The 27,933-nt window shown below is 37.5% G+C and overlaps 1 protein-coding gene across 3 annotated transcripts; it reads left to right on the top strand.

The window, feature by feature from the left end:
* The first annotated feature begins 7,072 nt into the window (after positions 1 to 7,072).
* Positions 7,073 to 27,498, top strand: LOC308688246 (B-cell receptor CD22-like). 3 transcript variants are annotated; one of them, XR_014029852.1, is made up of 10 exons: positions 7,089 to 7,120; positions 7,540 to 7,608; positions 18,947 to 19,297; positions 19,396 to 19,644; positions 21,874 to 22,128; positions 22,232 to 22,486; positions 22,600 to 22,693; positions 22,884 to 22,923; positions 26,772 to 26,828; positions 27,369 to 27,469. XR_014029852.1 is itself a non-coding variant. In XM_081361194.1 (9 exons), the coding sequence occupies exons 2-8, from the start codon at positions 7,548 to 7,550 to the stop codon at positions 22,906 to 22,908; spliced, it is 1,290 nt and encodes a 429-aa protein (XP_081217320.1). In that variant the 5' UTR covers positions 7,073 to 7,120; positions 7,540 to 7,547; the 3' UTR covers positions 22,909 to 22,923; positions 26,772 to 26,934. The 3 variants fall into 3 exon arrangements, 2 of the variants coding, with proteins under 2 accessions (XP_081217320.1, XP_081217319.1); XM_081361194.1 differs by lacking the exon at positions 27,369 to 27,469 and having other exon boundaries at positions 7,073 to 7,120; positions 26,772 to 26,934; XM_081361193.1 differs by lacking the exon at positions 26,772 to 26,828 and having other exon boundaries at positions 27,369 to 27,498.
* Positions 27,499 to 27,933: the final 435 nt, after the last annotated feature.

Raw genomic sequence — 27,933 nt, forward strand, 5'->3', positions numbered from 1 at the left:
AGCTAGTAAAGTTATTGTTCTATGAATGTTTTGAGAGCATTATGTTATGTTCTTGTAATATTTTCTGTAGTTAATTTTATTTTTGTAACCAGAATGTTCTCCTAAAAGGTAGGATAACACTCTCTATAAACATTTCAAACATGTTTAGTGATGACATTGATAGAACATTATCCCCCCTAACATTCTTAGACAGTTATAGCGGGAAGTTTCGATGTTTAGAAATTATGTTTAAGAGGTTTACATGTTGAAGTTTGTTTGAAGAGTTTGGTCACCATTGTAGAGGTCAGTGTTTGCTGTAGTTGGGCTCTTTGGTCTTAGGGCTGGGCGCTTTAAATCGCGATATTGTCATGCGCATCTCGTCAGTAAAGCAGGTTCCTTGATTAGTAGTAAATCACCATCACCTGCTTTCAGATGGAGTGGCATTGACTACAAAGAGCCGTAGTTAACTGACAAGCTGAGCTATATCGCATTAATATCACGGACGTATCGCCAGCGATAATTAATGCGATATGGCTCAGCTTGTCAGTTAACTACGGCTCTTTGTACACAGCAAAAACTCCAGTGTTAAATTAACACTCCTGGGAGTGTATGAGTCCACACTCAAGAGTGTTTAAGTTAATGAGATAATTAAGTGATTAATTTTGTGATGATTGAACATTATTGAAGTCACCTGATGTTAACAAGCAGAATCACTGAAGGAGAAAATCTCAAATTGTAAGTTACCGTTATGACGATCAATGGTTGCTTTAGTTGGGCTCTAGGCCCATATATTATTAACTTTAGATTTTGTTTGGCTGTTGTTTCTGAATTATAATCACCAGTTGAACAAAGAATAAAGTGATCTGATGATGTTGATTATGTTATGACAATATAAAGGATTTCTTAAAAGTTGTTCAAAAAAAAAAAAAAAAAAAAATCATTCTTTTAGGCACACACAGATGTCAAGATTCAGTCTATGCATCTCAACAATGGTGAGGAGCAGAATATTCAATTAGGAAAAGTAAATTACATAGACAATTCAGATCATAATTTATTCATACCGCAATGCATGATGGGAGCCATTAATGAGTTGTGATTGGTGGCAGCCACTGCAACATGCTTTATTATTGTCACCATTGTTGAGATTCACAGGCTGATTATTGATGTCTGTGTTTTAAATGAATTTATCTGAATGTCTATTGATCAGAAAAATGTTTATTAAATATTTTGAATTATAAGTAAAGTACTGATAATCATAGGCTGAAGAATCACTAAACTGCTGCTAACAAGTTAAACCAAACTATCTCAATAAGTTTCCTTTTTCAGATCACTGCATGATTATGTCAAAACATAACCAACACTATAACATAACATTTTACTTTGTTCATGTAACTGTTATAAATCAATAACAGCAGACAAACAACAGTAAATATTAAAGTAAACATATAATGATCTAGAGCCCAACTAAAGCAAACACCCATCACCTTAATGGTAACTTACAATTTGTGATTTTCTTCTTCAGTGATTCTGCTTGTTAACATCAGGTGTCTTCAATAATGCTCAATCATCACTAAATTAATCACTTAATTATCTCCTCAGCCCTAAATGCCGCTTCATCTGAAAGCAGGTGATGGTGATTTACTACTAATCAAGGAACCGGCTTTACTGACGAGATGCGCATAACAATATCGCGATTTAAATCGCCCAGCCCTAGTGTCCATAATATGAGCACACAGTGAGTGCACAGTGCGGTTACACTTTTAGCTCACTGTGAACTCACATTGTGGTCATATGGAGAGATCACTGTGAGATAAACATGTTGGGTGGGTAGGCATGTAGGCTGTTCTTGGTGGTCTCCTTTTGATAACTAATGTAATATTTTTTTCACTTCAATTCACAATTTGAATAACATTATCTCTTGTAGTGATGAATCAATATGTTTTGGCCAAATTGATAATGCAAGTCCTAACTTATTTGTTGTTGTGTTTTTTTTCAGAGAGGATTCACAGCTACCAGGGCCCAGTGTAACACAGGCAGCCTCACCTGTGCCTGCCACCAAGTCACCAGGTCACCACCAGCCCTTACACAGCAACCATCATCATCAACCCGGCCAGCCAAGAGGTCCCGTACCCCCCCCCCCCCCAGCATCAACCAGCACTATTTCTAATATCTAATATATAGTTCACCTTTGGTTTGAAAAAAAAATGTTGAAAAGTTGACATGTCGTAGACAAGAAAACATGAAAATTTGTACATTTTGTGAATATTGTTAGTAGTGAGCTTTTTTCACAAAGTAAACATTTGCTTGAAAGAAAGACCTGTTGTAATGCTACTTTTTCATTTGCACACATCCCATAAAGCTTGATATGTAGTAGGAAGTTATTTTAGTCCTATTTTATCTCAGTCCCTCTAACATTTGTTGAAGGTAGAGTCACAGACAAAACTTGTACTAAAAAACGATTTTTCAAAATGTCTCTTTAGACAATTATTATTCATTATCTACTATTTTATTCATATATTACACTACTTTTGTGACCCTAAGACTTTGGGGAACCCATATCAGGGGCCAAAACAATTCATCCACATGAGTAATGGTATGTTTCCACAAGAGATTTGAAGAATTTCAAAAATCGGACTTACATTTTTCACCTTTTAGAGCTAAATTATCCCTCTCTCTCTCTTTACACAATGCTCTAGGACAAGTGGTGAGCTCATCAGTGAAAGAGCTGGGTTTTCTCTGCACATTTTGATATAAAACACATGGGATTATGTTATGTAATTGCCTTTAAAAGGTGAATTTAATAAGATATGTAAAATCGAAGAAAAAGTGAAAAAAATGCCCTTAGACCTCAGAGGGTTAATAATAATTACAAATGTTCTTGTATTTCAGAATGATCTCTATTCTGATGCGTCACAGAGCGTTTCAGTCCATGACAAGCCTCTTTCTGAACTGGATTCAGCCAATGACGCTCTGTATGCCAGTGTGAAACCCAGAAGTTTCAGAGGAAAAACTCCTGAATCCAGAGATTCTGAGGAGATCCAGTACGCAACTGTCCAACATCACAGAAAGACAAAGATGAAGAGAGCAGAGGAGAATGAATGTCTATATGATGATATAAGAGTTCATCAGCCTGATGCTGCAGTGAGGTGAAAAAAAAACAACTTAACTATTACCAACTTAACCAGTACCAACTTAACCAGTGCCAACTTAACCAGCACCAGCTTAACCAGCACCAACTTAACTAGTACTAACTTATCCAGTGCAACTTAACCAGCACCAACTTAACCAGCACCAGCTTAACCAGTACCAATTAACTCGTTCCCTCCCATTGACGGAGTGTTTTCACTGTTATACGGTAGGGGGCGCTATTACACGTCTTCCTAAAGAGTACAGAATCTCCTGATCAAAACACATGCGAAGATGATGCAAGAACAAGCGATATCATATCTAATCATATCATATGCATATCACAATCATCAACATTCAACAGCATAAACTGAATGAAATGTCAACCCATGAAGAGGAAACAACTTTGAAGCATTTGGGTTGTTGATGGACTCAATCTATAGACTGGGTAAACCCAGCCCGATCTGCCGGCAATTGGATCTCGCTCTGCAGCTCAGACTGGAAACCTGGACATTTTTCTATCCTGCTTCCGTTACACAAATCTGCGGGGACCAATCACAAACTGACTTATCCACCTGGCACGCTATTGGCGGGTTTAACACGATGACGATAGAGAAGCAACGGCAAGCTTCTCCTCCGTTCTCTTCTTCCCATCTCCTGTAATGGGGCAGATCGTGTTCCAAGGGCTATATGATTGATCTGAGTTACCCGTCTCTCGTACGACCATCAATCCAATTCCTTTTAACCTCTCGATGATGCTCAATTGCTTCTTTAGTTTAGCAAACAAATCACTCGAGTGGGTGTAAATACTCACTTTCATGTTTTATTTTGCACAACCTGCAAAAATCGCTCAATGCCATCGTTGCTTCTGCAAACCACTGATCAATGCTACAAACCAACACGTTTGTTGACACGTTTCCTGCCTGGAGTTTTTGTGTCTCTCTGCAAAGTACGTCATCCAGATCGTTGGTCTGATTGGTTGAAGGACTATCCAATTGCATTCAGAGTCATTTGAACTATACCCGTTGATCACGCCTCTTGTGCAGTAGAAATACAGAGCAGACTCCCCAGACTAATGTTCAGTCTTAAAAGATTAAGCTTGGTCTGTTGGTGATAGCCAGACTACTCAATCTACTCTATCTGTTTTGATATTCGTTCTGAATCTGATCTGGATGTAGTCTTTGACAAAAACATGTTTTTTCTCAGATTTTTGCTCAAAATGTTGCTTTTTAAAAAAAAAAAATTATTATTATTTTTTTTTTTTTTTTAAGCAGAGGGTCTGTTCTTTCTTTTGACTTACTGCATATTCAGATATTCATACAACAAAATATTCTTGGAGCCATGAAACTTTTATGAAAAATATCAAAAATGCTGGCGGTGGCTAGCAACTTTTCCAGAAACGCTGGAGGGGAAAGAGTTAACCAGCATTAACTAAATTATCGGCACATAAACCAACACCAGCATAGTTGTTTCTGCTCATCTAACTTCAGTGTAACATATTAACACTCTGTAGAGTGGACCAATATAGACACTGAGCGCTGTTAATTTAACACTGGGGATTTTGCTGTGTAGCACCAGTTTAACCACCACAGATCATATAATCTGGGCTATAATATTGTTGTGCTCCTGTTTATTTTGATTTTTTAGGCGATCAACTGTTCAGATTGTGGAAGATTCATCAGTGATCTACTGCAGCGTCAAATGAGTGAAAGAGACCAGCAAACACAAAGCCTGTGTTCAATCGTTTAATGAACGATTGTGGGATTATTGTATAGTTGTAGAATAATTTGCCCATCTGTTCAGACCACAACCAATACAAAAATGTTCATCACCCACATTAAGACTCATTTGTTCTCTTTGACTCTTTGTGAGAGAATGACAATGACAATGTAATGTTTTTTGTTTGTTTGTTTTTTTAAATTGCCACAATTTTTTAAGTTTGTCTAAATTAAGTTTAATCTGTTAGTAGCATATATTTGTTTTTATTTTTCAGTATTGTTGGTCTTCAGTTTAAGCTTCAGTAAAACCAATCTTAAGATAAGTCGAAGAATGTCAGTTATACTAATTTGTAAGTCACTTTGGACAAAAACATATGCTAAAATATTAAAAGGAAATGTAAATGTTATACTGTAGCAGTTTGTAATTTTTTGAAGAATGTTGCATGTATTAATAATAAAGTATGTTTTGACATAAGCTAACAACAACAGTGATGTCTGTACTGCTTATCAATATTCAAATGCATTAAGTATTTTGTTCGAGTCTCGTCCCGTCATGGCCGCCACACCTTAGCCCTCTGCCAAGATGGCCGCCATGCTCTAGTCGGCTCCAGACAATGTAGCGCTGACCATTATGACCATGGCCATTTGGTGTGTGTGTGTTCTGCACACTTGTTGATTTCAGCCCCTGACCGGAGTCCAGTGATGGCTTCAGGCCCAAAACCTGCTCCAGAGTACACTGAAGTCCTTGAGTCCGGTCAAGAGCCCATTTCTGCCCCAGAGGGCACTCCTGAGTCTGTTAATAATTTTAATTAATAATAATAATGTGTTACATTTATATAGCACTTTTCTAGGTACTCAAATCACTTTACATATGGAAAGGGGAACCTCCTCAACCACCACCAATGTGCAGCACTACTTGGATGATGCGAGGACAGCCATATTGCACCAGAACGCCCACCACACACAAGCTTATTGTTAGAGAGGATGAAGCCAATCAGTATATATGTATTTATATTGTTGCTGTCGCGCGGAGTCCTCATATCTCCAAAACCATTATTTTTCAGGAAATGAAAAAAAAAAAAAACTGCATATTTTTTGAGTTATTAAACATTGTATCGTTAAAGTTGGTATTATACCTTATATTGCTATCATATATTGTTGTGTACCAACATTACAGTTTTTCTCAATTGCTAAAACACAATTTCTAAAACCTTGCTCCATTTTCTGAAAACATTAAACACAAAACCTCATCTTCAAGCACTATTCACAAAACCTCTGACTCCTCTCGCAAAATGAAACTTTCACCTCAAAACAGTTTTACCTGTGTTCAAAATCAAACACTGCTCTCAAATCATAGACAAAGTGAATATAAAACTATGATATACACTATCAAGCAGTCAGTAAACAATACACCAAAAAATAGAAAACACATTGTTCAAAACATATAGTTCTCGAAAGATATCTACGGACTGCTATTCTGTTTAGACTTACCCGTGATACCTTACTGTACCAGCAAACAGGGAGAAGTACATTTTTAATCTCAAAACAAATTTCATATTTTTCCGTCATTGTCTTTTGATGAACGAAAACATGTTCTATCGTAGTAGCTCAAAACTGATCAGAAATTACTACTCTGCTTTGCTCTTTGCAATTTTTTTTATGTTCTTCCTCTTCTTGTACCCCTATTTTTACAGTACTGTACCCTGCATCTCACACACTTGTCCTTGTCTCTGTGATACTGTAATTCTGGTTCTTTGTTGATATGACCCTGCAACCAGTCAAAATCTATTGAGCAGTCAGTACTGTTAACAAATGGAAAGCACAATGTTCAGGCCCATTCAGTGTGTTCATTGTACAGTATACAGCATACAATACTAAAAGGGACAAACATCAAAGGAGTAAACGTGATCAGTGTGCTTCTTCTTGTCTTTGGGCATCATTTGAAACAGGTTAAATCAATTTTTTAGTGGTTGTGTTCAATCAATGACGTGTGTTCTCTATTTGTATTTGATTGTTGCCACTTGTGTTTACCAGCATGGATGACATGTGCATTACAGTGCAGAATGTGTTTTGAGAATGAGCTCAGCCGGCACCGCCGTGGTCTCCTCCTCAGCCTGCTCCGCCACGGTCGGCGATACCATCCTGGAGTCTCCTGTCTGTCCTGTCCCTGTTCTCCCTCCGGTCACTGACGCAAGGATGCCCCACCCCCTTTTCTTATAAATCAGGGCTTTTCCTGCAGAGCTCTGTTTACTCTCAGTTTCACACAAGAAAACAGAAGGAACACACACATGGATAAGGTAACATAGCTAATTTACAGTAAAGTAATATTGTTTAAATAGTTCTCAGTGGATTTTATTATTTGTGCAGTAAATCTTCACTCATTAGAAGTGGCTGATGATGTCACTGAATTATGTTCAGGAGTTTATAGTGTTGAATTGTTCTCACCGCTATTGTGTAATTGTTCCAGATTTTCCTGGTCGACGCCTCTGCATTTCTTGGCTTGAGTCTTTATTACATTATTTCAAATTTTCTTTGCTTTGTCAGTTTTTAGAATAAGTTTGTTAAAGTTGCATTATTTCATGCTGATCTGAATGCTTTTCTAAATGTTAAAAATATGAAAAACTTATGATCCTTTACATATGTTATTATATAGAGATAGACGTTTACATCATATTCATTGTAGGTACTGTAACTGATTGTTTATTGGTTGTTGTAGGTGTTGCTATGGTGACGTCAGTCAGAATGGCTCCTCCTCTTTCTCTGATCTTTCTGATCATAATTCACGGTGAGTGACTGATGTTACGGCAACACTTCACTCAATATTCACTGATCAACGCAATATTACTTATATCATATTCAAAGTGTTTCATTTTCATTTCCATATATTTCTGATTTATTTAACCCTTTCATACATGAATTATGATAACCTCAGTCAGGATTTTTTTCCTATGTGTTTTTATTGCGCTGAGGGCATGGAAAACAAGATTTTATTTTTTATTTTTCATTTTACAAATTTTTCAAAGAGATCTTCAGATGTCCACTTGAGTGGACAGCATGCATTTATGGTTTAAACTGAAGAGATATTGTATTAAATATAATACAATAATCAAACAGACCAAGTATGTGTATTTAACAAACTAATCAATACAATTATATCAAATCATCTTAAAACTATAAAATATATACAAACAATATAAATGCGAAATATTGCAAAGGCAGTTGAACTTCATACAATTTGCACTTCGCGTATCTTTGATATCAGAACATGAGGACGTGATTCCATCAGAATTTTCTACAGCCTGTCAAGGTACTACTGTGGAAACCACTCAGATGCTCCCTCCAGTGCACCAGAGTATGGAGTTTTACCCTTATTTGTGGTATATGCGCCATATGCTAGAGTTACACATCCCGCTGCCATTTCAGGGCTTGAATTTCGGTGCGGGAATGTGGGGATTGTGCATAATTTTAACCATTCCCGCAAGGTTAGCTTTTATAGTGCGAGAAATTCCTGCACAAATATATTCGCTTCATCTCAGAACAAATGGCCGTAGACAGATCATATGTTTCACGCTGTCAATACGACAATTCACCATGACGTCGCAACAGTAATAGACGTTCTTCCGGGTGGCAAAATCCGAAGCGTTCCTATGGCAACGCTAGTAAATTGCTTGGAAGGGAGGCCCACCGTCGACAGTAAAAATGTAATAAAAATAAAAAATTTAATTAAATATAATGCATTTTTTTATCATAATAACAACTGTGTTTAATGATATAAGTAAAAAAAATATATTAAATATGTAATATAGTAGGTCTACACATAATTAGCAAAATACTCTCTATAGCTCTTTTTCTAGCCAAAAGAACGTGAGCCTATCATAGTCATTAAATGGTTTTCCTGAGGTAAATATTATGTGACAATTGTTCTCTAGCTGTTACATTGACCTTTGCGTGGTTGAAAAACACTGATTGGTCGATATTATGTATGAGGAATATACATTTCGGTAAGTTGCGTGAGAAAATGGATGTGTGGCGTGAGAGCGTGTGAAAAGTGACAATTGCGTGAGTCTCACTGTGAATGCGTGAGAGTGGGCAGCCCTCTTTTACTTCAGGCAGTGACTGGCAATGAGTCTCTTCATTTACTACTTCTCTTCGTTTACTAATATTAGTCTCGAATTTCCCCAACGAAGATAAATTCTCTGCTGTGATTTTGTAGATAGACCGTTTTGAGAATACACGAAGCAGAGTTGAAGGGCAAACAGGGTTGGCAGCAGAAATGTAAACGTTGGATGAATCATATAATTTAGGGGATTGTTAAGATTTCCTACTTTTGACGACACGTTTTAAGAACTTTTAAAGCATTACCTTTAAAAAGGATTGCAACACCCGAAGATTTGTTATTGTTATCTCCAGACCATATTGACTGACCATATGCCCATCTGTCCTCTAGTTGTTTGTAATCTAGTTTAAAACGTATATTACACTCCTGAAGTAAGCAAATATCGTGACCTGCATTATGTAGATAAGAAAACACAGAATTGCATTTCACTGGATCCATAATACCTCTTGTGTTGATAGTTGATACCGATAGGGGGCCATAGAGGGAAAGGGGGATGGATGGGCAAAGAGCATTAAGGAAATTCCGTTATACTTTTCGGCCTTTTCCTCTTTTTCTTTTTGTCATGAGTTCCCGTTCTTATAGGAAGCGGCTGTTTGTTCATTTGCATAGTATAAGAAAGGGTAGTAATTTCGTTAGAGTCAAGGAAAGGGGTCGAATTGGATGACAGGGATGCCCAACTTAAGTCCTCTTGATCTTGGATTCCCGATGGGACATTGGACAATGGAGAGGAATCTCTTTCTTCTACCATAGGATCGCCAGATGAAGAGGAATCTGAAAGAAGTGGAAAGGATGCAGGAAAGAGTCGCCAAAGCATCAAGTAGTACTGTATATTTCCATTGAAGGACTGGGGTTTCTGTGCAGGAGTGGAAGAACCTAAAAGAGGAAAATCTATAAGTGATTTAGGTGAATTCATTTCCAGATGGAACTCTTGCTCTTGCGGAACAGTATTTTCGCCATTTCCTTCAACGTTTTCTTTCCCTGATAGTCCAAAATCTTCTTTGCCGGAACTTGGAAGGGAGAGGGTTCTCAAAGTAGCATCTTCGTCCTGTTCCTTTGTTGTATTGGCTACTGAGAAGTGTTGTTTGCTAAGGATATGGTCATCCATTTCAGTTACTTACGGAGGATTAATCTCCTCTTTCCAAGTCGTCACTGGTTGATGTCGAGCTTTATTTGCATATGCAGATGGACAATTTTGAAATCTATGATTATCTGCACCACACAGATTGCACTTCATAGGTACTGGGCAGTTTTTTGAAAGATGTCCATGATTTTTGCAATTTTGCAATTTCTACAAAAAAAACGATTCACATTGGGCTGCTAGATGGTTCAGTGATCCACATTTCCTACACTCCTTAGGTTGGCCATTATAGAACACAAAGCCTCTAATGGTGCCTAATTGGATAACAGACGGCAGATGGAGGAGCTCTCCTTTTTCATTAGTTCTCAGACGAACCTAGTATTTGGATGCTCCAGTCTTAAATCCGTCTTCGTCTTTAACTTGAAAGGATTTTGTGACTGTGCAGTGCAATGAGAGCCATGTGGAAATATCTTCAATTTTGATCCTCTCTGAATACATCATCACAGTCACAGTTCTGAGCTCTCTCTCAGCCAAAGGGATCAATTCAATCTTTTGAAAACAAGCAGCTTCTTTCTTTTTTGTCTGAAATCTTTCCAAGCATTGTTCATATAACAATAGAGTGGCAAAAATAACTTCAAACGCTTTCCTACCTGGTAAGGCAAAAATGTATGCAATGCATGATGTCAGCCAGGGATGCATTTTGATTGGTGGCTCCCATCATGCACTGCAACATGAAGCATTTGTGTGATTGTCACCATTGTTGAGATTCATATGTAGATTCTTGATGTTTGTGTGTGATTTAAAAATTTCAGATATTTTAAAGCACTGCTGGAATTAATTACTGTAATGTATATGAATAAATCATTTGTATAATAAGTTAATAATGCTGGTTCAGTGAATCAGGACACTACAGGATTGTAACTTCATCACCTAAGCATAACCATCATAGCCTGGGCTTCATTTCCCAAAAGCATTTTAAGCCTAACTTGATCGTAGAACAATTGCAACAAAAGGTCTGAACAATCAAATTAGGCTTGCGATGCATTCGGGAAACACCGTCCAGATCATAGTTTCTCTTGCCACAACAAATGTGCTTTATAAACACAGAGTTGGAACAGTCAGAGAAAAACTAACGTTAAAAAGTAAAGGGTCAAGAGTCCAACTAAACCAAACACTGGTCACCATAATGGTAACCTGAAACGAAACATTCCATAAAACATTACCATCTAAACTTCTGTTAAATCTAAATAAGATCGTGTGTAGATGTATGACAGAAATAAATTCCAACTGGTAATATTAAGTGCAATAATGTGTAATGGCTTGAAGTCAGTAGTTCTTGTGTTTCTCTTTTTTCTGTTCTTGTTGTTTCTCTTTCCTTCAATTATTCTTATTGACATTAGGTGTCACCACTAATGGCCAATCATCACTTAATTAATCACTTAATTATCTCATTAACTTCAACACTGCTTCAGTGTTCATTTTTAACACTCTGTAGTTGGACCTATATGTACACAGAGGAGTGTTAATTTAACACTGGGGAGTTTGCTGTGTACAAAAGTAGACATCTCACAGATTCTTTTTTCATATTTCTTTTTTTCTGTATGACCATAAATGATGGAGTAATTTAAGTTTATTGTGCTACAATGTGAAGAAAATCCAGCAAAACGCGCCGGCGCGTTTGCCGACCCCAGAGGGTTATTGCTTCACAGTGACAAAGCAGTTCTCTGTTTCCTCACTCCACTGAAATGGTCCCTCTTGGCGGATGCATGCACGTAAGGGTTCAACTACGGTAGCATAACTGGGTATACATTTATTATACCATGAGAGCATACCCAGGAACGAACGTAGGGCTGGTGCATCATTAGGAGCTGGAGCTTGTACGATTGCCTGTAAGTGCTCAGTATCTGGCTGAACTCCTTGTGCTGTAACCAAGCGTCCCAAAAAACGCAGGCTCTTTTGCCTAATTTTACACTTTTGTTCATTCAACCGTAACCCCGCCTCCTTTAGTCGGCTCAGTACTATGTTCAGCGTAACATCGTGTTCCGCTGCTGTGCGTCCAAAGCAAATCTGCCGTGCAAAGGCAAAAGACCGTAACTTCGTATTTGGTCGAAAATGAGTTATTTATATTTTTGGCACATTCAAGACCTCCTTTATCATGTGGATGAGTATCTTGAATCAATTCTGTTGTTTTTTCGAGAAAATAATGAGTTGTCTTAACAGTAACTTCCAAAAGCCCATGAGAAACAAAGGCAGAACACCGTAACATCAGTTACCGCTCTTTGTTTTGGAACGCTCAAATTAAGTTACGGTACTCTGCCTTTGTTTAGCCGCGCGTCAATATGAAGTTACTGTGCCGGTGTTCTATCAAATAATGCTAGCTACCAGAGTCCTCAGAGCTTTGTCTTGCACGAATGCGGTCAGAACATTTAGTATGGTCTGAACCCGCTCCATCGATAAACGTCTGATATCGACTGGGAAGGATTATGCAGAGTTAACATAAAAACGTTACACATTGCCGTATCAGATGAATACAACCAATAATTAAAGCCCCGCCTCACTCAGTTTGGGTACTGGACCTGGTTGAAACACTCATGCATCTAGCTGGCAGAGTGCCAAAACTTCGCCGGCGCCTTCAGCCCCACCCTAAACGCGGTCGAGCCAAAGCTGGACTAATATATCTTATTTTGTATTTTGGCATTTTATTTTGTCATGTCAAATGTATTAATAATGCCATCAGAATGCAACCAAAGCACAGGATAGCAATAAGTTGATGGCAAATAATTGTAAATCATACAAAATAAATGCCATGATCACTAGATTTTATACAGGTGTTACTATAATGATTTTGTTAATGGTGATCAGCAACCAAATATTGATAATGTGGAAGTTACTGCCTTTTGCCTTGGCATGACTTCTCACTTTTTGCTGACAATACAAAGGCAGAGTGCAGGAACTTTAAAATAGTGGTCAAAAGTCAAGTTTGAGCTCAAGATTTTTTTATGTATATCATTTTCTTTACTAAAACATCTATTTGCCAGATTTCCAGTGTCCTACCTATAATTAATTTGGCGGGACAACTAAAAATCTTTAGAGTCATTTTTCTCAGTTCTACACTCTAGCGGCAGAAATGGCGTCATCGAGATAGTTCTGCACATTTGGTACACCTTTGAGTATGCACTCCATCATCTTTTGGAATACCGTCGGTGCTGAAGCCAAACCGTACGGTACCCTGCAAAACCAGAACAGTCCTTCATGCGTGATAAACGCTGTTAAATCACGGCTCTCAGGATGTAAAGGCACTTGATGATATGCACTCTCCAGATCAATTGTGGAGAAGATTGTAGATCCAGCTAAAGCAGTCAATAATTCCTCCATGTGAGGCAGGGGGTAACTATCTATTATTACAGCCTTATTCGGTTCCCTGAGATCTACACACATTCGTATGCCACCAGTCTTTTTCATTGTAACCACAATTGGTGACACCCATGGAGATGCGTCAATTCGCTCTATTCACCTTATTTTTAACGGAAATACGGACGCAGCCAGTTGACGGTATTTTGTGCAAGACTTCCGGTCAGGCACTTCCGGTCACTGGCAAGCATTGTTCGTAACAACTAACTCATCGTTATGGCTTCGAGGAAGACCGGGATTGTTTGTGCAGTTAGAGGTTGTCATAATAACTGGCACAAAAGAAAGATTTACTTGGAGCAGGAGTGTGTTAATCATCAAAATCATTGACATTTTAATAATCAGGTGCCCTACGACCGGCGACACACTGGCTGCGTGGCGTTTCTGTTGCGTGATATATTGGTGATATATTCGACATATGGGGAGAGAGTTGTGGAAGGCCTATACTTAATGTTAAACATAAATATATAGCAGCAAAATAGGCTACAGAATATTTCTAATATTTGAAAATCGATAATATTTTTATATTTTTTACATTTATATCTGCATTTATGTCAAAACCTAAATTCAAACATCAAAATGTCATTTATTAATATGTATTCATATCAAAATGACATACAAACATATTTTCCTATTCTATTTTGCCTGGAAACGCTTCCAAAACGCTTGTGTGTCGCGTGAAAAATAGGCGTCGATTCTATTTCTAGCATGCACGCGTTTTCCCTGACGCAGGCAGTGTGCAAGCTCTAACCTGTTAACATGGGAGCTGAAAAAACGGACACGCCACGCAGCCCATTTGAAGAAACGACCGTATGTTTGTTCTTTTCATTTCGTGAACACAAGACCTACAGAAGACCACCCGATACCAGAAAAGTGGCTGGGCTACGAAGTCTGAATAAAAACTCCATGGAGAAACAAAATCAATATAGTAACCCCTGTATAAAATCTATTCATCATGGCATGATCATGGCATTTATTTTGTATGATTTATAATTATTTATAGCCATCTACTTATTGCTATCATGTGCTTTGGTTGCATTCTGATGGCATTATTAATACATTTGACATGACAAAATAGCCTACCTCCATAGATATATTAGTCCAGCGTCGGCTCGACCGTGTTTAGGGCGGTGCTGAAGGCGCCGGCGAAGTTTTGGCAATCTGCCAGCTAGATGCATGAGTGTTTTCAACTAGGTCCGGTACCCGACCTGGGTGAGGCGGGGCTTTAGTTCTTTGTTGTATTCATCACATGTGTAACATTTTTCTGTCAACTCTGTATAATCCTTCGCAATCGATATCGTTAGTTAGCCCAGAGAAGCGAGGAAACGGAAGTGCCGCACAAAAACCGGAAACTGGACCCATATTTACTTCCGCGTTCGAAAATAAGGTGAATAACTCCAGCAGAAAGTAGTCTGTCCAACTCAGCGGACACGGCTTTTCTCACAGAAAAGGGAAGGCATCGTAATTTCTGTCTAACTGGCACGGCTGAATCTGACACTTTGACTTTATGCATGAACCCTGCAACACAGCCAACTGAGGGTGAGTCCACTGGAGTAGAAAGCTGTAACACTGGTTCTGAAGAGCAAGATGCGGAGGTTGTAGCAGGATTTCATCTCCTTTAATGCACAGTTAGAGCACGTTTATCCAATCCGCAGCGAAAGCAGGTGAGTGAAGTCACCGTCCGAGGCCATGTGAATGAAGCAGTGGAGCGTGTGCCGGCGGTTCTATTTTTAGATCCCCCAGCACCGCGTCCATGTACTTTTGCATTTCTTTGCACATTCACAGTCTGTACGGAGAAGTTCTGTGTACTCGTTATTGCTTTAGCATGCTCTCCAGATTCGACTTATTGTGCAATTGTAACAGCATCCGCTAATGTTAACTTATCATGCAACAAAAGTCTCTCACGGATACGTGAATTAGTGGCGCTTTCCACCAGCTGGTCACGAATCATATCATCTGCATTTGTAAAGTCACACGTAAACGAAAGTTCTCTCAGTGCAGCAACATACTGGATTATAGACTCACCAGCTTGTTGAGTTCTTTTCCGGAATGTGTGTCTCTCCATAACCAAGTTCAACTTGGGTGTAAAATGAGCATGTAAAGCAGTAATAGCAGCGGCCATTGTATCACCCGTTTCTGGTAACGTGTAGAATATTATCTGCCCCTCTGTGCCCAGGCAATGTAACAGAAGGGCTTCCGACCATTCCTGTCCTTCAAAGTCGATCACTAGTAGATAATTCTGGAACATCCGCTCCCATGTCTTGAAAGGGATCGCGGGGTTGCCCGGAGCAGGAAAGAAGTAGTTAGGAAATGGTGCAGACGATGCCATCTTTGCAGCAATAGTGGGTCGCCTCGTCGCCAATTTGTAGTGTTTTAGGTATCAATACGAAGCCAAACCACAGCAGGTGAACGGGTTACATGGTTCTTTATTGCTCATTCTCTTAACACCTACATACCTCGTGTTCATCCTCCTTTTTCTACCCCTCTCCTATTCATATTTCCCTCTTAAACCTACTCCCCCCTAGTGATCTCAGTAAGTATTGCACTGAATAACAGGACACCACACATCGCTACTCTACTCTTCAGCACAATGGTGACCCACAAAACCCCAGGGGGGCAGCGTTTCATATTATATTGAAGCTTCCCCGGGCGCTGCCATTGGCTAGCGGACCCCCACCTGCTGTTAGCATCCCATTGACTCCCATTCATTTTGGCGTCCCTTTACATCTGAGGTGTTTAAAGACTCCATTTGTCCATTATTTATTTCTAAAGAAACACGACAATGTATAAAAGGCTCCATTACCTTGTAGCTTACATTATGGCCCCGTAGAAGCAGTTTTTGTAAAAATAGGCTAACGATTGCGTCATAACCACGCGACTCTCTGTCGCACAGTAGGAAATTACCGTATGGACAGGAGGAGAAGCTCGCGGGCAATCGGGAGGACAAGGATGCAAAATGACAAAATAATTAATCAGAATACCTACTAAAAGTTTCTCCTGCTCCTAGCTCAGGGACACCTCCTACTCACGCTCTCCGTCTCTGCAAGTTTCGGAAGGGAATGATTCAGATTTCTCTTGGCACAGCTACTAGAAGACAGACGGGTTGCTCACGTCACATCTACGTCGTCAAGCTCAGTTTGAGTCTGCGCAGTACGCTCGACCCCCAGGAAGTGAAAGCTTCTTATTGACTTCACTTGTCTCCGTTGAATCCAATGGGGTCGCTGTGTCCAGTTTATATACTGTCTATGCAAAACCCAGACAACAGATAAATCCCCTTTAAAACCCAAAAGAACATTACACACTTTTGTGAACATTAAACACAAGATGTTTTGACTTACTATGTAATCAATGATGATTATGACCTCATCAATACATACCCAATAGATTTTATCTCTAACAATATATACACTATACTTTTTTATTTATTAATTATTTTAAGTTGTAGTTTTTTTTTAATTCAAATAAAGTCACAGGTCTATTAGTGTCCTTAAACTCTTATGTATGTTTTTATATTAACAACTTACAATTTTGAGTAAAACATCCTTGAGAAATTTAAGGCATTAGTTTTCCACATGTTTTTTTTAAGTACACTCAACTAATTACTTTTTACAGTGTAAATATTATGCGGATACATTTTTCAATATATGAGAGTGGCAATTCCTTATTGTAATAACACATTATATTAATGCAATAAATTATGTCATATATATTTCAGTATATTTACACCATATAATATATTGATCATTAATATATGGAAATATATTTTTGTTCAGTAAGGGTGTACAGCATCCGTCATCATGGCAAATCTAATTTATACTCTTCTTCATCACTGACCCCTACTGGAGAATTTTTGTTGAGTTCTGACTGTATTTCACTTCTTTAACCCTCTGGGGTCTGAGGTGTTTTCTGGGTCCTGGAGGTGTTCTGACATGCTCTGACATTTGTGCTTATTTCTGTTACTTGTGACATTTTCATGGCTAAAGTCTAATTACACTGTATTCAGCACAAACTCTGCTACAATAATATATCAGCAGCATGTATGTAAAAGTTTGTAGGTTTAGACCCTCCCCTAACAGCCCTATTAGGAGCTATCAGGCCCTGTCATTCTGAGCAACCTTGCACAAAGAATGAGGAGATTTAAAAAATAATGGCTTTTTGATTGTTTGGATTTATTTACAACACAACATAATCCAAATATACACAACAAATGACAAAAAAGCACACTATTGAAAACAATCATCCAAAGACAGAGAACTTTGTGCCATTCCTAAAAACATTGTACATACCTTTAATTTCCAAGGTGTTTGATTTTCACTTTACCATGTTCATGTACAGAGACTCATGTGAATGTTGAAGTCAGCAGGACTCAGTGGCATCTGGGCCCTGAAAAAAAAAAAAAGTGAACATACTGATATCAAGAGAAACTATAGGGAATATAGTTCCCAATAAATTTTAGATTTTTTTGGTTAAAATTGCTTTTTAAAATTCACAGAATACACACACACACACAAATGTTTCCAACAATATATAATATAATGAACACCAGGTTTGTTGTGCCTTGTAAGCATAAGCTATGAGCAGTGCTGCATAAAATAATAATAACAATAACCATAGCAGCCTATAAATCTTCAAAAAGATTTCAGTAACAACTACGCTAGAGAAAAATATATTGATTATCATGTTACTTCAAATGTTTCCATTCGTTATGATGATATGAAATGAGATAATAGTAAAAACATGAAGCCTTTGTTTGGTGCATTTTGCTTTTCAAACGCGATCGCGCTCCAAAATGATACATTCAAACACAGAGCTCGCTCCAAAATATGAAACATTATGGTTACCATATTATACATATCTACGTTTGAGCAGATATCCACAAACACAGTAACAGTAAACACAGGTCTAAATTTTGTAATATTCACCATATATCTAGCAACAGTTCAACTGCAATGTGAAGTTTATGCAACAATAACATGAACTAATAATTAAGAATTTCTTACCTTACATCTTTCTTGTCTTCAAATCGCGTTCTTCTTCTTCTGAGGTAAATTCAATGTAAGCTCACGGCGTGTCTTTCAAACTCGACGAAAAGCAGAGGTAATGAGCGCGTTCGCGTTCCATGTGGAGATTTGCATGTCAATCTCTTTTGCGCAAGTGGGCGTGGTCAAATAAAAAAATAATGAGCAAGCGTAGAATAATGAGCAAAAGTAGAAATATCACAGATTCTTTTTTCATATTTCTTTTTTCTGTATGACCATAAATGACGGAGGAATTTAGTTTATTGTGCTACTATGTGAAGAAAATCCAGCAAAACGCGCCCGCGCGTTTGTCGACCCCAGAGGGTTAAAGCCTCTTTTGTCTGCTCTGTAAATGTTGTGTTGTCCCAAACATCTGTGCAGTGCTCATAATAAGTATATTGCGGATATGTGTTTCTATTGTAAATATATGCAAGTGCCTTCAACACAAGCTCAATTTAACTGATAAAACAACATTTTCATCTTGATAAATTCTGTGTTTCAGGGGTTTCTAGTAATGATTGGAGTGTGAGTTACTACAGTCCTTCACACATCTGTGCACTAAAGGACTCAACAGTGATAATGAGATGCACTTATAAATACCCTACTGGATATAAGATCGAGAAAGTGTTCTGGACAAAAGGCCCAATACTACAGGGTGTTGAGCTTCTAGATCTGTCTAATGACCCTGAATACAGTCAGAGGCTTCAGTATCTGGGAGATAAACAGCAGAACTGCACCGTCAGACTGAGTCATGTGACACTGAAGGATTCACACATGTACTATTTCAGAATCATCACCGATAAACCTGATGTGAAATGGACTGGTGATCCTGGAGTGACTCTTACTGTCACAGGTGACTTTGATGAGGTTTATCTCTTCTTCTGTGCATTATGTTGAATAATAATCAGTGTATGACAGCAGCACTAGATATAATGTGTGTGTTGTGTTCAGATCTTCAGGTGGAGTCTCCTGAGAGAGTGACAGAGGGAGATTCAGTCACTCTGAGATGTAAAAGCAGCTGCACTCTGACTGACAGAGCAACATTCATCTGGTACAGAAACTCACAGCCATTAACTGAGAGAAGAGACAGAAACAATGAACTCCTGCTGCAGTCAGTCAGAAGAGAGGATTCAGGCAGATATAGCTGTGCTGTAGACGGACACACTCACATCTCTCCTGATGTTCAGCTCAATGTCATGTGTGAGTGCAGATTGACTTTCTCTCTTTAACCCTCATGCACTTTAGATTTCTGGTCCAGATCAAACTGACTGTAATTGTATTCAATTCCCCAAAAATGACACTATAAAAAAAAATAATAAAAAAAATTACAATCAGGTACAAATAATTAACTTTTAATATCAATACTTTTTACACATTGCTAAGACTAAATATCTGCATTTATGATTTATAAAAATATTTTTTACCACTAAGACTATTTTTAAGATTGCCTATCCCCAACACCCGTGGGACACTTGCCATTATACATTTATAACAATAATATCTTAGTCTAACTGAAGTAATCTTGACCAACTATATTGCATTTGAAAGCGTTCAGATTGTAGTTTTCATATTTGGCGACTGATTTTCTAAAGATGTGGTGCCAAATTATAACACATGCTCTCATTCTTAACGTATGTTTTTATATGTTTTAGAGATTGGATTCAAATCAAATATTAACATTACTTCCCAAACTACTTTACATATACCAAATAATTGTGTCTGATTTGTCTCAGTCATTACACTACTTCTGAATAGGATGTCTACTTCATAAATATTTTTTTAAAGTATGGAAATATATGGTTAACATCACTCAATCCATATATGGAAATCGAATAGTCCTTATATGGTCACCAGAGGAGTCTGGATGTCATCTAGTGGAAAAGTTTGGTACTGCGCTCAAAAAAACTTAATGAAAATATTTTTTTACTCAAAAAATCACATCAACCTAATATCAACCTATCAATATCAACCTAAAATTTGTCACAGAATTTTAAGGCCAGTGCATCCATTTAACCTCAGTGGACGTAGAGGCCCCTTGTTCAGCATGTGGAGATTGCAGTCTTCCTGGCAAAAGGACACAATCGAGCCGGTCCCTCCAGCCGATGTGAGGTCACGGTTTAACAGCCCCTGAAGCCCCTGACGGTTTAACGCTTGTCTGAAGTTTAAAATCATTGGATACCCGTAAGCCAATCACATAACGTTTGGTTATGACATATGTTATGCGCTGGCTCAGCCGCATCGAACTTCCACTGTAAACACATGTACTGTATGATGCGAAAACAAAACCATCGAGCGAAATACCGGAGTGAACATGGCTGTGAACGACTTTTGCAGATTATGTGAAGTATACGCATCCACGGTACAATCAGGGCCTCTAAACTAATATTTGACAGTAGAGAGAAACAAGAAAATATTTGCAGCCAACTTTCAAAGTTAGGATTAACGTTAGTTCTGTTAAACACAGCTCTTTGTTCATCTCGAGTCTGTCGGAAATGCTGCAACTTAATTGCAAGATTACAGCATGACATGGCAATATTTAAGGACTGGAAAAGAAAGGAGACACTGACCTGTTAAAAGGGTGCCAGTTCAAGCTCGACAGATAAAAGAGACCGAGATACACCCTCTAAAACCTAAAGGACCATAAAAAAGCAGAGGAAGGCCATGGACTTGCCATCACGGAGCAGTGTCACCGAGGTGGGTTAAACATTACAATACTAGGTTTGAAATAAGTCCAGTAACAGAGCGAATTGCATCCCGTGTCTCCATATCCGCGGTCGTTTTCGATTTCCCTAACCTAAACTACAATCTTAAACTCGGTGCTTAACGTCTACATCACGGCTGTCAGCCCGTCCTCTGTTCGTTGATTGGCCGGCTGTTTTGAGGCCGGAGGAAAACTGGGCGATAGGTCGCTATCTCAGACTGAGTACAGAAGCAAACTGAAATTGACCGGAAGTACGAAGTCTGACATAGTCAGGCTAGGAAGACAGTGTTTGTGCACTTATGTTGTTAAAGTTTGGTTATTTAAGAAATTAATACGTAATAAAGATAAAACAATAAGTCCTGTTGATATATGTTTAATATATAATTAATTTAAACTGCAAAGCTAAAGCATAAATTAAAATTATTGTGACGTGAAGTGAATGGAGAGAATTGAGATGTCCTTCAAGATGCTGAGTTTGATCAGTTTCTGGGTCACAGGCTGGAGGACGGAGAAGCGAGGAAACGAGAAAGCATCAATTTGAATATTGAGATGCACCCATAAAGTTTCCCTCGATTCCTCCATCTTCATTTTCTTTCCTTGCAACCTTCTCTCACATCCTACAGGAGGATGTGTTTATATGTGTATATGATCAACTGCATATTGTTCAAAAACTTTAAATTCATCATTCTGTAAAATGTATTATAAATTTAAATTTTTGTCTGTTTTAGATCCTCCCAGGAGCGTCTCAGTGTCCATCAGTCCATCTGGTGTAATAGTGGAGGGAGATTCAGTGACTCTGAACTGCATCAGTGACTCAAACCCTCCTGCAGAAATCAGCTGGATTAAAGGAGGAACGATTGTAGGATCTGGAAGAATCTTCAACATCTCAAAGATCAGCTCTGATGACAGTGGAGAATACATGTGCAAGTCCATCTATGAACATGGAGAGAAATACTCTGATAATGTGACTTTAAATGTCATGTGTGAGTTAATGATGGTTCAGTAAATGTGACACTAAATCCTCGAAATATCTGTGATGTCAAGTTTAATATGATTGTTAATGATATCGGTATTTCTCTGTGTTAGATCCTCCCAGGAGCGTCTCAGCGTCCATCAGTCCATCTGGTGTAATAGTGGAGGGAGATTCAGTGACTCTGAACTGCATCAGTGACTCAAACCCTCCTGCAGAAATCAGCTGGATTAAAGGAGGAACGATTGTAGGATCTGGAAGAATCTACAACATCTCAAAGATCAGCTCTGATGACAGTGGAGAATACAAGTGCAAGTCCATCAATGAACATGGAGAGAAATACTCTGATACTGTGACTTTAAACGTCATCTGTGAGTTTTATGAATCATATTCTGTATTTTAACCACATACTTCCTTATCTGTCAGTATATTTTGTCTGATCTAGTCCTGTTAAACATTGGTGTGTGTTTTGTCTGTATTTCAGCAGTCAGATGTTTCTCGTCTGTAACTGTTGGTGTTGCTGCTTGTGTTGGTGTTTTACTCGGTGGAGCATCAGGTGCTTTTGTGATGTACATTTGGTAAGAAGTTCATTTAAAAAATCTACTTCTGTATTTATGAAGAATCACTGTGTATTACATTTAGGTTAAGTGTTGCATTTAAAGCGGTAGTGCGTAAGCTTTGCCTCTTTGTCGCCATCTCTGTTTGAATCCTGAAATTGCAGTTATTTGAGGCGTTAAATGTGTTGTTTATTCATCTTTCTTCTGACAGTCTTACTAAAAGGATGAACAGATGATCTGCTATGAAGGAGGTGAGATGATCTCAATTATTCACAGTGTTTTCCTGCATGCAGAGATGTTTCCTACAGCCGCTATGAGCCGTACACAGATATTAAGAGTATAAGACACACGAGTATCGTGACCAAACACCCGATTCTTCAGTTCTAGATCCAGTAAAACTGATTTCCATCAAGATCCTCTAAACATTACATTTAAAAAATATTTGTGTTCTTTGTCCAAATGGCATGAAACTTTGTACGGCTCTCAACCCTTCCTAGATCTACAAAAAAAAAAAAAAAAAAAAAAATTGTAATGATATCTGTTTTTATGTTAAATGAAAAAAATAGTCACACTCGTGGTCTTTGGGGTCTCCAGAGACCCCAGGCAATAACATGTCATTTTGTAACAGAATAATAGTTTTTTTTGTTTTTTTTAACAAATATAATTTTACTCTGTTTATTAATGTATTTACTCCACATCTGTGGAGTTTTTGGAGGATTTATGATATATTTTACATTTATATAAATAAATGTAAAAAAAATAAATAAAAATAAATAGGTTTTTATACAAAAAAAATCTCCACAAATGAAATTTAGAAATTTGGGTCTTTTATAAAGTGAATTTTACATAAAAAGCTGTTTTTGTATAAAAACCTACTTAAAAAAAAAAAAAACATGTATTTATTTATTAGGGGTGTAACGGTACACAAAAATCACGGTTCGGTACGTACCTCGGTTTTAAAGTCACGGTTCGGTTTATTTTCGGTACAGTAAGGGAAAGAAATGCAAACATTAAACTGCAGGTTGTTTATTACTATAAACTTTTTTTAACAAGTTGTTTACACTTTTTTAAACACTTTTTAATAAAATATAATAAAATAGATATAAAATAAAAAAAGAAAAAGAAATAAAATACTGCTGCAAAGTTCTCCACTAAATAAAATACTCTCAGTCTCAAACCAATATCACATAATAAAATATAATGAAAAATATAAATAAATAACTATGATTACAGTGCAGGAACAGAAAATAGCCCTATATTAAAATAATATTAAACAAATATATTAATGTATTATTATTTTTCAATAATCAATCAACAATCAATTTACGATTTTTTTTTCCACTTTTTTAATAATTATCAAAATAAAATATAGTCCAAAGCTATAGTACAAATCTATTATTACCAGAGCATGTGATCAGAGCAGGTCATTTTACCATTGTTGCCCAGCATAACTATACCAGCTCAGCAAACAGAAATCTAAGTTACTACTGAGAAATTTCACCTTATTTGAGCGGACTTTGCTTTTCCAGTGCGTGATCGGTACATGATTGGAGTGTTTGGGCCGTTAACGACAGAGCAGAACGCGCAGCGCAAACACGGACTCGAACATTGAGCAGAGAGCGCAGCGGGCCGACACACACACACACACGCGCGCGCACGCCACGGAACGGAGAGTGCGGCGGCGCACACGAAGCGGAAAAGCTTTTTTTCGCCCTGCAGTCGATTTCATTGTTACAGTGACGACGGGTAAAACACGGGTAAAACCGGTAAAACCAGAGAATGTCTAATAGGAAAAAACATTAGAATCAGCTGCAGGGCGGGATTTGCGCTGAACGCGGAGACTTCCGCCACTTAATATGTTCGTGTGGAAACACGAAAATGTACCTATGTTCCGCACACAAAATATTGCATTCAGTCATTCGGTACACACGTGCACCGAACCGAAAGCCCTGTACCGAAACGGTTCGGTACGAATACACGTACCGTTACACCCCTATTATTTATTTATATAAATTTTAAATATATCATAAATCCTCCACAAATGTGGAGTAAAAACATTAATTAACAGAGTAAAATGACATTTGTTAATATATATATATATATATATATATATATATATATATATATATATATATATATATATATATATATATATATATATATATTATTTTGTAACAAACTTACATGTTATTGTCTGGAGACCACACTCTAAAAAGAGATGTGTTAAAAAACAACACACAAGATGTGTTGATGGCATTTTGACACATGTTGTGTAGATTTTAAACACACAATGTGTGTTAAAATGTAACACTGGAAACACTCTAAAAAGAGATGTGTTAAAAAACAACACACAAGATGTGTTGATGGCATTTTGACACAATGTGTGTTACAATGTAACTCTGGATAGAATAGCACTGGGTGGAGGGCAGTTTTTATGAAAAAAATAAAATAAATAAAGCAATATATTCAAATGAATAAATTAAATCTTAATTCATGAAAACTTAAAGATTAACGGGTGTTTTTTTGCAGCCAATCACATCAGGCCTCTTTTTCAATGTCTTTTTCAAATGCTGCTTTCACTTGTTATTAATAACCAGATTAACTTTATTTCTGTCAGACTCTACAGAAGCTCTTATTGAGAATTAACAGGTTTTGGTGTTGACGATTCATTGAATGTTTCATTTAAAGTCACCAGAATCGTGATTAGTGTCAGCTTTATTTGGGCTCTTGACCCTTGACTCTTTAACATTAGTTTTCTCTGATTGCTGTAAATGTGTATTTAATTTGCACATTTGAAACAGCAGAAATAAACACGAGAAAAATATGCTCCGATGATAATATTATCATCATGAACATGTAAAATTGTTCAGCTGAAGCTCAGAAAGAGTTTAATATTTGAAAGATGAGTGTAATACATAATAGATTTGCATAATGCAATTAGCTTAAAATTAATTAATAAATACACAGTTCGTACAGAATCTTACAGTCAAAGGTATCAAACAGACATCAAGAATCAGCGTATGAATCTCAACAATGGTGACAAACAAAATGCTTCATGCAGCAATGCATGCTGGGTGCCACAATAGTGCAAATCTCATCCATGACTCCCAGCATGCATTGCGGCATGAAGCTTTTCATTTGTCACCATTGTTGAGATTCATACGCTGATTCTTGATGTCTGTGTTTGACTAATTTCTGCTGCAGATTAATATTTTCAGAAAACATTTATTTTATTATTCTGCTCTGCTGGATAGCATGATGTAGTGTCACAAGATTGTTATAACTAACAGCACATAAATAAATTAAATGCACACCATCCATTTACTCATAAACTTGATCAGATCAGCACTTGTTGATTATGACATCATCAAGAAACATCTGATCATATTTTCTCTCACCATAACAAATGTATTTTATTAAAATACAGTTAAAGCAGCCAGAGAAAAACTAAAAGAAGAGTAAAGGGTCAAGAGCTCAAATAAAGCAGCCATTAATCACGATTCTGGTGACTTCAAATAAAACATTCAGTGAAACATCAACATCTAAAACTCAGTTAATTCTCAATAAGAGCTTGTCTATGTAGATTCATGATGTCTAAACCATCCAAATGTTCAAACAAACTCTTTATTAAACGTCACTGGACTCCAGAAACACAAGTTAACAATACGTTTCAGTGTTCATCCAAACACTCAGTTGTAAAAACACAGGAAGTAACTCTGGCAAATACACACCGACTACAGTCACATGTGACACATATCTGACACAAGTTGTGTAACTATAACACATTAGTGTGTAAAAGGTTTCAACACACTTCTGTGTAAGAGGAATAACACATTAGCTGTGTTAAAGGTAACACAAAATGTGTAGTCCTTATAAACACAGAGATGTGTTAAGAATTGACACAGGTTGTGTGTTAAATTTGACACAACATGTGTTGTCCCTGAGCACACTCACTACATGTGTTAAAACTGACACAATATGTGTTAAAATCTACACAACATGTGTTAAAATCTACACAACATGTGTTGTCCCTGAGCACACACACTACATGTGTTAAAATCTACACAACATGTGTCATTTTTAACATCTCTTTCTACAGGTTGTGTTGTTTTCAACTCATCATTTTGAGCGCCGACACTCACCATCACTGTGAATGGTATGCAGTGTTTGCTATGTTCTCAGACAAACAGGCCTGTGGAAATACAAGTTATTTATATACATATATTTTGTCAGTTGCTACATTTGAATAAAATTCAAAGTGCAAACTCGGTTAACCTTTATTTCTTCATGAACTTTTGTCAAAAGCAGCATTATCAGTTAGGGGTTGAAGCGTGAATAACTGAATAATGTCCAGTACAGTGAGTCTGTCCAGTCATTGAGCTTGAAACATTGTGTGCACATGCATTCTGTACTCGACTATTGATTAAACGGTTAATATTTTTGCATCTGGCCCTTTCGCTTTATTTTTTAAAATGACACAATTTGTGTGTTAAAATGACTTACACATTTATTGTGTTAAATTTGACACAACATGTGTTGTCCCTGAGCACACTCACTACATGTGTTAAAACTGACACAACATGTGTCATTTTTAACACATCTCTTTTTAGAGTGCACGAGTGTCACTCCAAACGAAGACCATCAGAGGGTTAAAACATGAACTCACAATGTGTGTGTCCTTCTGTCTCTCCTGCAGATCTCTGATCCCAATGAAGACACTACAGCTCTTGAGTTCCAGTCCACGAACTCTGACCTGTACGACACACTCACAGTAATGCCGCGTTCCAGGCAACCTGTAATCCGTGTTTTTCCAACCTTATACCCGTGAAAGTGCACTGGAACGGCAGTCAAACACGTGACTTCCCACCCGTGAACTCGTACTAAATCGATGTACTTCCAGTTACGAGTTGGAAAAACACCGTTACAGGTTGCCTATGAATCACAACAACGGTGACAATCAAAACAAAAAAGCTTGGGAATTAAGGATGAGTTTTGTACTATGAAAGCTACCAATCATGCATTGCAGGATGAAGCTTTTTTTTTTTTTTAATTGTCACCGTTGTTGTGAATCATATGCAAAATCTTGATGTCTGTGTGTGACTATAGTATGATACACTTGCTCAAAACATCATGTGCACATGCTATTTATACACCTTCAAATAAGTGATCATTTTAATGCTTTTGGCACCAATATTGCAGTTCCACAAGGTTGGTGGTTATTAATCCCAAATATAAACACAAAACTTTAAACACAATATTAA

Source organism: Scardinius erythrophthalmus (assembly GCF_964197995.2).
Source record: "Scardinius erythrophthalmus genome assembly, chromosome: 3".
Lineage (NCBI taxonomy): Eukaryota > Metazoa > Chordata > Actinopteri > Cypriniformes > Leuciscidae > Scardinius > Scardinius erythrophthalmus.

Bases quoted from the DNA above. Each gene is read 5' to 3' on its own strand.
- LOC308688246 (XM_081361194.1), top strand. From the start codon at position 7,548: ATGGTGACGTCAGTCAGAATGGCTCCTCCTCTTTCTCTGATCTTTCTG. The intron at 22,129-22,231 runs GTGAGTTAATGA...TCTCTGTGTTAG, and splicing joins TGTGACTTTAAATGTCATGT to ATCCTCCCAGGAGCGTCTCA. The intron at 22,694-22,883 runs GTAAGAAGTTCA...TTCTTCTGACAG, and splicing joins GCTTTTGTGATGTACATTTG to TCTTACTAAAAGGATGAACA.